The 13057-nt window shown below is 41.0% G+C and overlaps 1 protein-coding gene across 8 annotated transcripts in view; it reads right to left on the bottom strand.

Annotated features, from left to right (window-relative positions):
• Positions 1-12755, bottom strand: part of LOC131433183 (choline/ethanolamine kinase) — a 43837-nt gene extending 31082 nt beyond the window's left edge. For 4 of the 8 annotated variants that reach the window (XR_009230037.1, XM_058600068.1, XM_058600070.1 and 1 more), the window contains exons 1-2: positions 12565-12754; positions 3744-3773 (exon numbers count right to left, since the gene is read on the bottom strand). Coding sequence is in view for 5 of the 8 variants with exons in the window: in XM_058600068.1 (XP_058456051.1) it covers positions 3744-3773; positions 12565-12585 (51 nt within the window). In the remaining 3 variants the exon portion in view is untranslated. Of the gene's footprint in view, positions 1-3743; positions 3774-12564 lie in introns of all 8 variants that reach the window. The other 4 variants (XR_009230035.1, XM_058600064.1, XR_009230036.1 and 1 more) reach the window with 3 other exon arrangements.
• Between the last annotated feature and the right edge of the window lie 302 nt (positions 12756-13057).

Raw genomic sequence — 13057 nt, 5'->3', positions numbered from 1 at the left:
CAATAACGACGATTCCGCCAACAACAGTGACACCGAACCAATGGACAGGAAGGGTGAATAGTGAACCACACCCCCCTCATTCGCTGGATAGCCATGAAAACGCCTCTCCGCCAAGAAAGAAAATGACAACAAGATCCAGCAATATCGAAATCTGTGTCCTTCACCAAATTCATATATGTTTCCTAAGGACTGTCCCAGAAAGTATGGACGCAACCAAAAACCGCTGCCATTTCGCAATGGTTCAGAATCTGTCAGTTTTTATGGTTGCGTCCTGTTGTTTACACTCTTCTCTAACCACTTGTGCAGTTGTTTATTCGTTTTCATTAGTTTGTTTCGAAATGCGTGGACTTTCAGCAGAACAATGACGAAAAACAGAACGCGGACTGTCACTGAGAAAGATAGCAAAAATGGAAGGAGTAAGTGAAAAAGCCGTGCAAAATGCAATCAGGAAGTTCGGTGAGGATAACACCTTTGAAGATATACCGAAAACGGGTCGAAAAAAAGGTCCTGCTAACCCTCAGTTGGATAAACGTACACTGAAGACGTTCGAGCAAAAGAAGAAGGTTTCATCTCGGGATTTGGCCAAAAAAGTGGGCACTTCGAAGTCAAATGTTCTTCGTGCTAAAGAACGTTTGAATCTTCGAACATATAAGAAGCAGAAACAACCAAAACGTAGTCCGAAACAAGAAGCATCGATCAGGACGAGGGTTCGAAAGCTGTACAATACGATTCTTGTTGGAAATTTGAACTGCATAATCATGGACGACGAAACCTACGTGAAACTCGATTACAAATCCTTGCCGGGACCACGATATTATACGGTGCGAGAAGGCCAAGTGTTAAACCAGTCCGAGACATCGATTGAAGTCGAAAAATTTGGTAAGAAAGCTATGGTCTGGCAAGCAATTTGTAGCTGCGGTAAGATTTCGAAACCCTTCATCACCACTGCTTCAATGAACAGTGAAATATACATCAAGGAATGATTACAAAAACGACTTCTACCCATGATTCGAAGCCACAAGGAATCTGTTGTCTTCTGGCCAGATCTAGCTTCTTGCCACTATTCGGAATCAACGATAGAATGGTATACTACCAAAAATGTCACTTTCGTCCCAAAAGACATGAATCCGCCAAATTGCCCACAACTTCGACCAATTGAGGAATTTTTAGCATTAACGAAGACATCTTAGGAAACATGTCTCGGCAGCCAAAACCATTCAACAGTTCGAAAAAGATTGGAAAAAAGTGCCAAAACTTGTAGCCAAGAAGTCTGTACGGAATGTTATGAGGAACGTTCGCAATAAGGTGCGCCAGCTAGTCTACAATGGCTAAGTAGCAAATGTTGAGAATAATATTCTGTTGTTGTAGTCCAATATTATCAGTATATCGAATAAAATTTGAATATCTAACACTTGTGAATTATTTACAGCGAAATCGAAACGCGTCCATACTTTCTAGGACAGTCTTTAGCTCCATGAGAAATGGCGATGAAACACCACTCTTTTTCGAATACTTTGACAACACACATTATTTCAATACTTCTAATTTTTGACACTTTGAAACACATTACACCCACGGTGCGCTTTCATATGTCAGGTAAAATAAACAACACAAAACATTAAACTTCGCACGGAAGAACAGATGTTATTTTTCTGGGAAAAAGTTGAAGCTTGTAGCACTAAAGTATTAATTAAACCATCCAATAAAATAAAGATTCCTACTCAAGTTGCAATTATTTCATCAGCGGAACCAGGAGAAACAACTATTGTTTATGTACATGACAGCGAGCGGTCGTCACATTCCATTATTTTCGAATGAATGGTTCTATCAAGCATCTTCGCACTAGTAGAAAACAAAAAGTGCATCGAAAGAAAACCCGATTCCGGAGGGCCCACTATTCTGAGCGACAAGAAGCTCCAAATAAAGCTGAAGAGGAAGACCGAGGAAAAGTGGGTAGATCGTTGCGTGCGCTTGGCCGGGAGGTCGATTTCAGAGCTGCAGGCAATGACGCAGCAGCAGTGGCTGAATAAGATGGACAACTCGATTTTCCCGGCGAATCACGATGGTGATGGATCTATCTTACCCCAGATAGCAACGACTGGTAGGGAACTTCGTATTTCACTTACCCACGAAGGAAGTGAGCTACCAGGTGAAGCTCATTTCACACAACAATTTCCCCAAGAAGGTTCTACTGTGGCTGACAATCAGCGAGAAAGGGATATCAAAGCCGCGCATCTTCCGCTCCGAACTGGCCGTGAACGGGGAAATTTATAGTACGAAATGCCTGCCGGAAGTTGCGTCGTTCATCAAGAAATACCATAAGGACGAAGACGCGCTGTTCTTACCGGATCTGGCGTCGGCCCACTACTTGAAGCGATCGTTGGAGAAGATGGAGCGGCTGGAAATCGATGTGATACCCGAGTCAGCGAACCCGCCCAACGGCCCCCAACTGCGACCCATCAAGAATTTCTGAGCCAACCCGAAGCATAGGATCTACTCCAACAATTTTGTTGTGAAAACTGAGGAATTGATTAATAAAACGAAGAAAGAACTCAAAAACATTCCTACGCGTAGGTTTTCGTCCGCCATGGCGAATGTTCAGGTTAACAGCCAGAATACAGCTCGCAAGGACGTAGAATTTTTGTAAGCTTTAATTAGCATTATTTAGGGAATCAATTTATCAAAAGCAATTATCTGTCTTAACTTTTATCACTATCCGAAAAAAATGCACTTTTTTATGCATACGTTTCTTGAGAATGCTTCAGAAACCCCAGTACTGCTTTTAATTGATAGTCATGAAACTCATGGGTACCACTTTCAAAAAGGCTGCTACAATACCGATTGCAGTCAATGGCTTCAAGAAATACGGATTGTGGTCATGCGGCCGATCCGTTTTCGACGATGCATCTTTCGCACCATCGTTGGTAACCGAACAAACTTTGCCAAATACATAATCAGGTGCCGAGAATGCAGATTTAGCTTCCGGAGCTAATGACGGACGGAGTCCACCGTCTGCAGAATCATCCTTCATAACATCCCCAGAGAGAATTGTACCTCAACCGAAAATTACAACACCTTGTGTTACAAAGCGAAAACGCCGGTCTGAAAACCCTGTCGGAATAACATCAGTTTATTGTCAAACTATGGTTGATGCACAAGCTGCCAAAGATATTTCGTCGATCAAAAAAGTTCAGAAGAGGATCTCTGAACGGGTACAGCGAGAGGTAAGTCGATGCCTTTCTCGCAGCCTGTTTGGATTCTAACAGCTCAAGTTTTGCCTATCTAACAGTTCAAGTTTTGCTCACAATTTCAGCAATAAATGTCAGTTATCAAAGATAGAATTACCGAGATTCTCAGTAATCATACATTTTTTCGATACGATTACTGAGCACTCAGCCACTTTTTCGTTGAGATTCAGCAATAAAATTTAAGTGTGTATGTTTTTTGTTGGATTTCGGCAATTTGAACTAATTTGTTAAAAAAAAAAACAAATTTAAGCAGAACTGGTCGTTAACTAGTCCCGAATGAAAATTATCCACCCATTCGGTTTTGTGCGAACTTGGTTTACTTTTTTTATAATATTGCAAATTACTCATTTGAGCCAAGTGGTTAATGATCTTGAATATTCGTGATTTTGAAGCGATGATATGATTGACACAATCCACCATGAATATTAGTGTGTTATATTTAAAATTTATAACGATTCAATACACTCAATCAGATAGAAGCGGCGTACATCTTACCTCTCGCACACTTTCCATGAAAAGATCACCCTGGTAAAAAAGAAAGAACATCACACTCAATTATTTTGAAGCATGTTTTTCGTGATTTTTCCTTGATGATTATAAAAACTGAATTCACAATTTTCTTGCACCATCACATATGCATAATTACCTTTGTTCCTCCATTATGCGTATAGCATATATCCATATTTCGTTTGAATCGAGTATTAAAGTTATTCGAAAAAAAATTTTTATTTGTTTTGCCTTTTCTAGAACTTACTAGCTCGTATGTTTTCCGTCAATGATATGAATATGAACTTTCAATCATATATAAGTTCTAATTTCAATTTGTAATATGAAAAACACGTGTACCATAATGTAAATAAATGGTGTACTATCTCGTTCATGTAGCCAATTTGTTCAGAAAAACTCGTGATTTCATCAACAACACTCATGTTTTACCGAAAAGTATTGAATTTATTTGAATTTGTTATTGTAAGTAAAGTAACTAGTTTCTGTGAACTCTATCCAAACATTCTGTTGCGAGATACGTTTCATAAATATAGATATTAGCATTCACAATCAGGTGCCTTGGGTCGCAGCACAGCAGGGAGTCTTGGGCCACTGCTGCTGTTCATGAAAGAAAAAAATAGAAAGAATCAGCAATGGCCCATGAAGTCCTTAACGCCTAGAAAATTAGTCTTCAATTTCGCTTCAAATAAATACTGTGTTTTCTTCTAAAATGTAGTTTATTTTAAGTTGTACTGTAAATAAATGTACATTTTCCAAATCGAAAAAAAAATTACAAGATTTTAAATCTTCGACGCATTGAATTTCGATTTGCACTAAAAAAAACGTCAGAGAACAGTGACAACTCATTCGTGCCGTGACTATCGGATCGATCGGACGTAAATTCTGCTTTCTCCAATCGCGTGGTGAATTGTTTTATTCCGTTATCAAGGTCATTCCGTATTCTATTGTGTGCATCAGTGCGGTCGAGTGATAGTTCTAATTAATCCGTTCTCAAGGCCGACTGTGAGCTTGTGTAAAGCAGCACTGCGTGTGGTACCGTTAGCCAGCGCCAGCGCTGGGCGCTGCGTATATATCGTTGTACATTAGAAACAGTGATAAATATATATAGTGATAAAAAGATTGGTTTCATTGGACAGTGTAGTGAGAGACTAAAAACAAAGTGCTTTTTCCCCAAAGAGGTTTTTTGCACTTTATTGAACTGGAATATTCACCGGTTGCCTAGGACCGGGCCTTGTCGGCCGATCACCCTTCGAGAGCTAAAGCTAAGTATTTTTTTTCTTTTCCCTGTTGTTCAGTACCATTAGATTTTTATTGCCCCCTAATATTTACCCGCACGGACACATTTCCGTGCCATGACAAAAGGCACAGAATTGCCTGACCTTCCCCTAGATGATCAAATGGAAGCTTCTGATGGCAATAAATCTCGCATTAGAAGCTATCCCGATGGGCTTGCACTCCCGGCCGGACCGTATGCGGTTTACATCCGGACCAAAGCCAACGGTAAAAAATTGAACCTTCTAAGACTTTCTAATGACCTGTCCTCGCGATACAATACTGTACAAAAAATTGAGAAAGTACGCCCGGACAAGCTTAGGGTCTTGTTAGCCAGTGCAAAACAGGCTAATGAGATCGTTCGAAGTGAGCATTTCACGCGGGAGTATCGCGTATACGTACCAGCTCGCGAAGTCGAGATAGACGGCGTGATCACCGATCCGAGTCTGACTTGCGAGGACGTTCTTAAGCATGGGGCAGGCGGTTTTAAAAACCCCCTACTCAAGAACGTTAAGATACTGGACTGCAAGCAATTGCGTTCAGTATCGACCGCTGAGGATGGGACTAAGTCCTATATCCCATCAGACTCGTATCGGGTGACTTTCGCTGGCTCGGCTTTGCCTAATTACGTCCTCCTGGACCGAGTCCGTTTACCTGTTCGTCTTTTTGTGCCGCGGGTCATGAACTGCACCAATTGCAAACAATTGGGACATACAGCATCCCATTGTTGCAATAAATCCCGGTGTATAAAGTGTGGAGGGAGTCATGCGGATAACTCCTGCAGTGGAGACAATGAAAAGTGTCTCTACTGTAAGGAGGGGCCGCATGACCTCTCTGATTGTCCCGTGTACAAATTGCGTAAGGATAAAATGAAGCGTTCACTCAAGCAACATTCCAAACGCTCTTTTGCGGAAATGTTGAAATGTGCTACGCCACCTACCGAAAATCCTTACGCTTACTTGTCAACTGACGAGAGCGAATATGATGACCCCCTCGAAGGTACATCTTCGGCTGTCCCTCATAGCTCATCAATTAGAAAGAGAAGAAATAAATCTTCTCAAAAGCTCCCTAGTAAGGGTTCGAAGATGTCCTCTGATGGGTTCCGAAAAATTACAACAACTGGTAGTGATGGCAAAAAACCAGAGAAAAAAGCTCCAGGCCTTGGAAAATTAAATTCCGAGCAAGAATTTCCATCACTTCCTGGGACTTCAAAACCCCCGAAAGTCCCTAAAGATCAGTCAGAAAATTTACCAAATACTGGGTTTGTTAAATTCTCTGATATTGTGGACTGGATCATGTCTACTTTCAATATTTCTGAACCTCTCAAAAGCCTGATAATGGCTTTTATTCCTACAGTTAAAACATTCTTGAAGCAGTTGACTGCAAAATGGCCCCTTCTTTCAGCGATCGTATCCTTCGATGGCTAAGACACCCACCGAGGTCACGGATACAATCACTGTTATACAGTGGAATTGTAGAAGTATCATCCCAAAAATAGATCCTTTCAAATTTCTAGTAAATAATCTGAAATGTGACGCATTTGCATTGTGCGAAACTTGGCTAACTTCTGAAATACCCTTAAACTTCCACGATTTTAACATTATTCGTCTGGATCGAGATGATTCCTATGGAGGAGTACTTTTGGGGATCAAAAAGTGCTATTCTTTCTATCGCATTAACCTCACCTCGATACCAGGTATTGAAGTTGTCGCATGTCATGTTACAATCAAAGGCAAGGACCTTTGCATTGCTTCCATCTACATTCCTCCAAGAGCCTCGGTTGGGCATCGGCGGCTCAATGACATCATAGAGCTTCTTCCCGCACCGACGTTGGTTTTAGGAGACTTTAACTCACACGGTACGGGAAGGGGCTGTCTTCACGACGATAACAGATCAACTATGATCCATGATATCTGCGACAACTTCAATATGACAATCTTGAATACGGGAGAAATGACACGAATTCCTGCACCACCAGCAAGACCAAGTGCGCTAGACTTATCCCTTTGCTCGACATCGCTACGGTTGGGTTGCACGTGGAAGGTAATCCCTGATCCCCACGGTAGCGATCATCTGCCTATCGTAATTTCAATCGCCACCGGATTAAGACCATCGGAAACAATCAATGTTTCGTATGCCCTCACACGAAACATTGATTGGAAATGCTACGCAAATTTGATATCTGAGAATCTAGAAACAACACAAGAACTTCCTCCGGAGGAAGAGTACACGTTTTTGGCTGGCTTGATTCTCGACACCGCGACTCAAGCTCAGACGAAACGTGTACCCGGCGCGAAAACTAACATCCGTCCCCCCAACCCGTGGTGGGACAAAGAGTGCTCAGAATTAAACGCGGAGAGAACTGCATCATTTGTCGAGTTTAGGAAAAACGGAACACCTGATAATTTCAGAAACTACGCGGCATTAGACGCTAAAATGAAAAGCTTGATTAAAGCGAAGAAAAGCGGTTATTGGCGTCGATTCGTAGACGGATTATCGAGAGAAACATCAATGAGCACTCTTTGGAACACAGCCCGACGAATGCGCAACAAAAACACCACAAACGAAAGCGAGGAATATTCTAACCGCTGGATATTCGATTTCGCTAAAAAAGTATGTCCTGACTCTGTTCCGGAACAGACAATCATTCGCGTCGCTTCATCAAACAGAAACGAAACACCTTTTTCGATGGTCGAGTTCTCACTTGCGCTTTTATCGTGTAACAATAAATCTCCGGGGTTAGACAAAATCAAATTCAACTTGTTGAAAAATTTGCCTGACTCTGCCAAAAGGCGCTTATTGAATTTATTCAATAGGCTTCTTGAGGATAATATTGTCCCACATGACTGGAGACAAGTAAGAGTTATTGCCATTCAAAAACCAGGGAAACCAGCCTCCGATCACAATTCGTATCGGCCGATTGCTATGCTTTCCTGTATCCGGAAATTGTTCGAAAAAATGATTCTGTTTCGTCTAGACAATTGGGTCGAGACTAATGGCTTACTTTCAGATACACAATTCGGCTTCCGCAGGGGCAAAGGAACGAACGATTGTCTTGCGTTGCTCTCAACCGAAATTCAAATGGCATTTGCTCGTAAAGAACAAATGGCGTCAGTTTTCCTAGACATCAAGGGGGCTTTTGATTCAGTTTCCATAAACATCCTATCTGAGAAGTTGCATCAGCATGGTCTTTCACCAATTTTGAATAACTTTTTGTATAATCTGTTGTCCGAGAAATACATGTATTTCGCGCATGGTGATTTGTCGACAATACGATTCAGTTACATGGGTCTTCCTCAGGGCTCATGCTTAAGCCCCCTTTTATACAACTTTTACGTGAACAACATTGATGAATGTATCAACACATCTTGCACGCTAAGACAACTTGCCGACGACAGCGTTGTGTCCATTATAGGACCCAAAGCTGCCGATCTCCAAGGACCATTGCAAGATACCCTCGACAACTTGTCGACATGGGCTCTTCAAATGGGTATCGAGTTCTCTACGGAGAAAACTGAGCTGGTTGTATTTTCAAGGAAGCGAGAACCAGCACAATTACAGCTTCAACTAGGGGGTGAAACCATAGCTCAGGTCTTCACATTTAAATATCTCGGGGTCTGGTTCGACTCCAAAGGCACCTGGGGATGTCACATTAGGTATCTGAAACAAAAATGCCAACAGAGAATCAATTTTCTTCGTACAATAACCGGATCATGGTGGGGTGCCCACCCAGGAGACCTGATCAGGTTATACCAAACAACGATATTGTCCGTGATGGAATACGGATGCTTTTGCTTCCGATCCGCGGCGAACACTCATTTCATCAAGCTGGAAAGAATTCAGTATCGTTGTTTGCGTATTGCCTTAGGTTGCATGCAGTCGACTCATACGATGAGTCTCGAAGTGCTCGCGGGCGTCTTACCGTTGAAAAACCGATTCTGGGATCTCTCATATCGATTGCTAATCCGATGCGACATCTTGAATCCGATGGTGATTGAAAACTTCGAAAGGCTTGTCGAGCTCAATTCTCAGACCCGTTTTATGTCCTTGTATTTTGATTACATGGCTCAGAATATTAATCCTTCTTCGTTTGTTTCCAATCGTGCTCATTTCTTGGATACTTCTGATTCTACTGTGTTTTTCGACACATCCATGAGAGAAGAAATTCGTGGAATCCCGGATCACGTGCGCCCTCAAGTGGCCCCAAATATTTTTTATAATAAATTTAGAACAGTCAACTGTGAAAAGGTGTTTTACACTGACGGTTCAAACATCAACAGGTCCACAGGCTTCGGCATCTTCAATCAAAACATCACCGCTTCTCACAAACTCAATGATCCGGCTTCAGTTTACGTCGCAGAATTAGCTGCTATTCAGTACACCCTTGAGATCATTGAAACCTTGCCCAAAGACCATTACTTCATTGTCACGGACAGTCTAAGCTCAATAGAAGCTCTCCGGGCAATGAAGCCAGGAAAGTATCCCCCATATTTCCTGGGGAAAATACGGGAACACTTGCGAACTTTATCTGAACGGTCTTATTTAATATCGTTAGTCTGGGTCCCTTCGCATTGTTCCATTCCAGGCAATGAAAAGGCAGACTCATTGGCTAAGGTGGGCGCATTAGAAGGTGATATTTATGAAAGACCAATCTGCTTCAATGAATTTTTCAGTATCTCTCGTCAGAAAACTCTCGAAAGTTGGCAAACTTCATGGAGCAATGGCGAACTGGGACGATGGCTACATTCCATTATCCCTAGGGTATCGACGAAACCTTGGTTCAGGGGGATGAACGTGAGTCGCGATTTCATTCGTGTTATGTCGCGGCTCATGTCAAATCACTACACTTTCAACGCACATCTCCGGCGTGTTGGGCTTGCGGAGAGCGGTCTCTGCACCTGTGGCGACGGTTATCAGGACATCGAGCATGTCGTGTGGTCGTGCGTAGAGTATCGTGACGCCAGGTCGAAGCTACTGGAATCCCTCAGGGCCCGAGGTAGACCGCCTGAGGTGCCGGTTCGGGATGTGTTGGCGAGTCGGGATAGTTCATATATGCTTCTCATATACCAGTACCTTAAACACATTGATATACAAGTGTAATGTGTTATCCCTCGCTCAGAAAGTATAAACTCCACCTACAGGTTCGACACTAACATCCGCCCGATTCTCTCGATCCCCGTCCCTGTCCACCATCTTCATTGGAACTAACAAGATCTTTTTTTGTCACTAACTTTTTCGTTACCCCTTCCCTGTCTCTTCACCATCTCGATGGCAACTAATTAGATCTTTATCGTTTTCAAACATTTTGTTCCCACATCCCCTTTTTACCCCGTTTCAACAATATTTACTTTTTTTTTCATTCTCTTCCGTAACATCACCATCATCGTCCACGGAAGGCCGCCCCAGTCGAAAACCAGCATGCGGGCCACCCGCCGGGCCTTCGTAGCCTGGGGGTGTTTCCCGCGGACCCACACGGACCGAAGGATGCGGCCAACATGGATCTTCGCCAACGGCATATGGAAGACCCTCATGCGATATTCAATTCACCGGCCACTACCGATAGCTTCTCGAGAATCCGCTACCGCTACATTACATAATGATACTTTTCTAGTTTTAAGTTAGTCGTAATTAAGATTAGTAAATACCCTTGGCATCTTAGAGCTTAAGCAGTGTGCCTTAAAATTATACTATAATATTGAATAAAAAAAAAAGTGACAACATGTAACGAATAAAAATACATGAAAACAGCGAACGGCGAGTTGTTTAATAACAGGACGAATAGAAAAAATCTCGGTTGATTTATCAAAAGGCCGTAAGAGCAAGCGGCAGTTTGTTTTTGTTTACTTTCTCTTCTATTAATTACCAACTGGTTTTCACGTTAATCACTCAACTCGTTGTATAAAATGATACCCGAAACCATCAACTTCCGAACAGAAGTTATTACTATAGATCATTAAATTTTGCAATATATAATATTAATATTTTTATAAAGGGAACGGAGAGATTTGAGCAACTAAAAAGCAACCAAGTAAGCAAGTTTAGTTTCTCTTCCGAATGTTGTTACACGATAACAAACATTTTCCTTGCTATTCCAGTAATAACCAATATACTGGAACAGCCCCCCCCCTCATCTATAGTTACCGCCCCAGATTGATATATAAGTCAACAGTTGTTAGGTTAGGTGCATTCGAGTAATAAAGCCTGTATTGATACAGCTATTCATTGTCTGGAACTTCACAAGTGCAGGTAGTGGATATTTGCTTAGAAGATTACATGTTGTTGAAAACCGATAGCTTCGAATTACAAGGCGTTATTAACGGTGATTGCAGTACCCATTTCAGTGTGAAGTAAATGAAATGAAAGTGTAAAATTTATTCGAGTACTAGTAAATTCATATTAAAATTAAACCATATTTTTTTAACATTCTGATTCTTTTCTCATCTATACCGAAAATGTTATAGTAATATTTCACTCGTGTTAAGCCTTTTATTTACAGAAACACACATTCGATGAATCACACCCTGGTGGATATTCACTCAAAGAGAAAACGTGCAAAACATCTGCCTTTGTAGACCTTGTGCTTCGTGGAATACCAGATGCGTCGTTAAGATTTTTTGCTAAAACGGCAAACTGGAACTGATTATGAAAACCACTATCATTTATTAGTCACGATTCACACTGCTAAGTATATTTATTAGTTATTTGATATTCTAACTTGCTCACCGAGAGTATCGAAACCGAATGTTACGAGCAAATGAAGAATTATAATATTTCGAGTAAATATATGGTTCATGTGGGTAGGTCTTATGAGTCAATATGCTCGATCCGAAGCGTGCAAGGATTCAAAGTGTAACTTGATAGTTATTATTCATACAATGTTTTGTACACTAAGAATCGACTGCCAAATTTATCGGAACAATTTTAAATTGCACACTAAAATTTTATAACAACCAACATGAAAAATTATTATAGTTGCAATTAGTTAAAAATCGAACGGTACAATAAACGTACAATCCTGCCAACTAAGCTATAAAATTTTCCATTAATTTCTAATTCTCTTCTGTTACATCACATGCTAATCTTCAGTGGGCAGCACAATGATGAGTCGAATTCGTCATAAATGACTCAGAAATAACAGATAAGCGATGAATTGTCAACGGCGATGTGTATTCAGAAGTCGTTGGAAAGTTGAAAACAATTATTTCTAGATGAAATATAATCATCTAAATCAATCTTCGAGTATGTCTATAGACTATACGTGATTCGAGTAACAACCATTTTCAATTTTAAGGAACAATAGAAACAACAGAAAACGATCAGCATTCGATTCAAATATTTGCTTTACTACGCACATTTTGGGTTTCCATATTGCTATTGAAATTGCTAAGCCTGCCTAAACCAATGACCCTGAGAACTTTATAGTCACACGGCGCCAGAGAACAAATGCTTCGTTCTAAGCAACTTATAAATTGTATGATAATAATAATCAATAGTACGATAATAAATAGTGAAATCCATTGTAGGTTATATAGCTTACCTTTATCATCATAGAATGCATGATTGATTTCCCGGTTATATTGAATGCCTGCAAATAAACTTATCTTATCGACTATTAACGACAGTTTTTCAGTGAATGTATAATATTTCTATATAAGCTTAAAATCGAGCTAGAGCGCAGCACAAAAAGCAATGTGCGAATGACGACCACTTTGAATCAACTGAGTCGTACGGTAAAAGTGTACAATCCTAACACAAAATTCGATGTTGCTCACACCAACACAACGATCCACTTAAGCCTGTAGATGCGATAGCTTTAGGTGTAAAATGACCACAAGAGGAAAACGAAAAATCTCAGATTTCCCTACTGTGAGGTGTTAGTGTTACGGATGGTGTCCCTGGAAAAAAGCAGTGTTAACAGACGAACGACTCGCAGAGGATCATGCGATCAGCATTGTGTACAGTATGATGCAACCATTTCGTGTAAATTTTGAATACAATAATCTCTTTCAATAAATTTAAACTTTTGGTAA

Source organism: Malaya genurostris, chromosome 2 (genome assembly GCF_030247185.1).
Source record: "Malaya genurostris strain Urasoe2022 chromosome 2, Malgen_1.1, whole genome shotgun sequence".
NCBI lineage: Eukaryota > Metazoa > Arthropoda > Insecta > Diptera > Culicidae > Malaya > Malaya genurostris.
The sequence above is the reverse complement of the archived record's forward strand: the minus strand, read 5'-3'. Positions and strand labels throughout refer to the sequence as shown.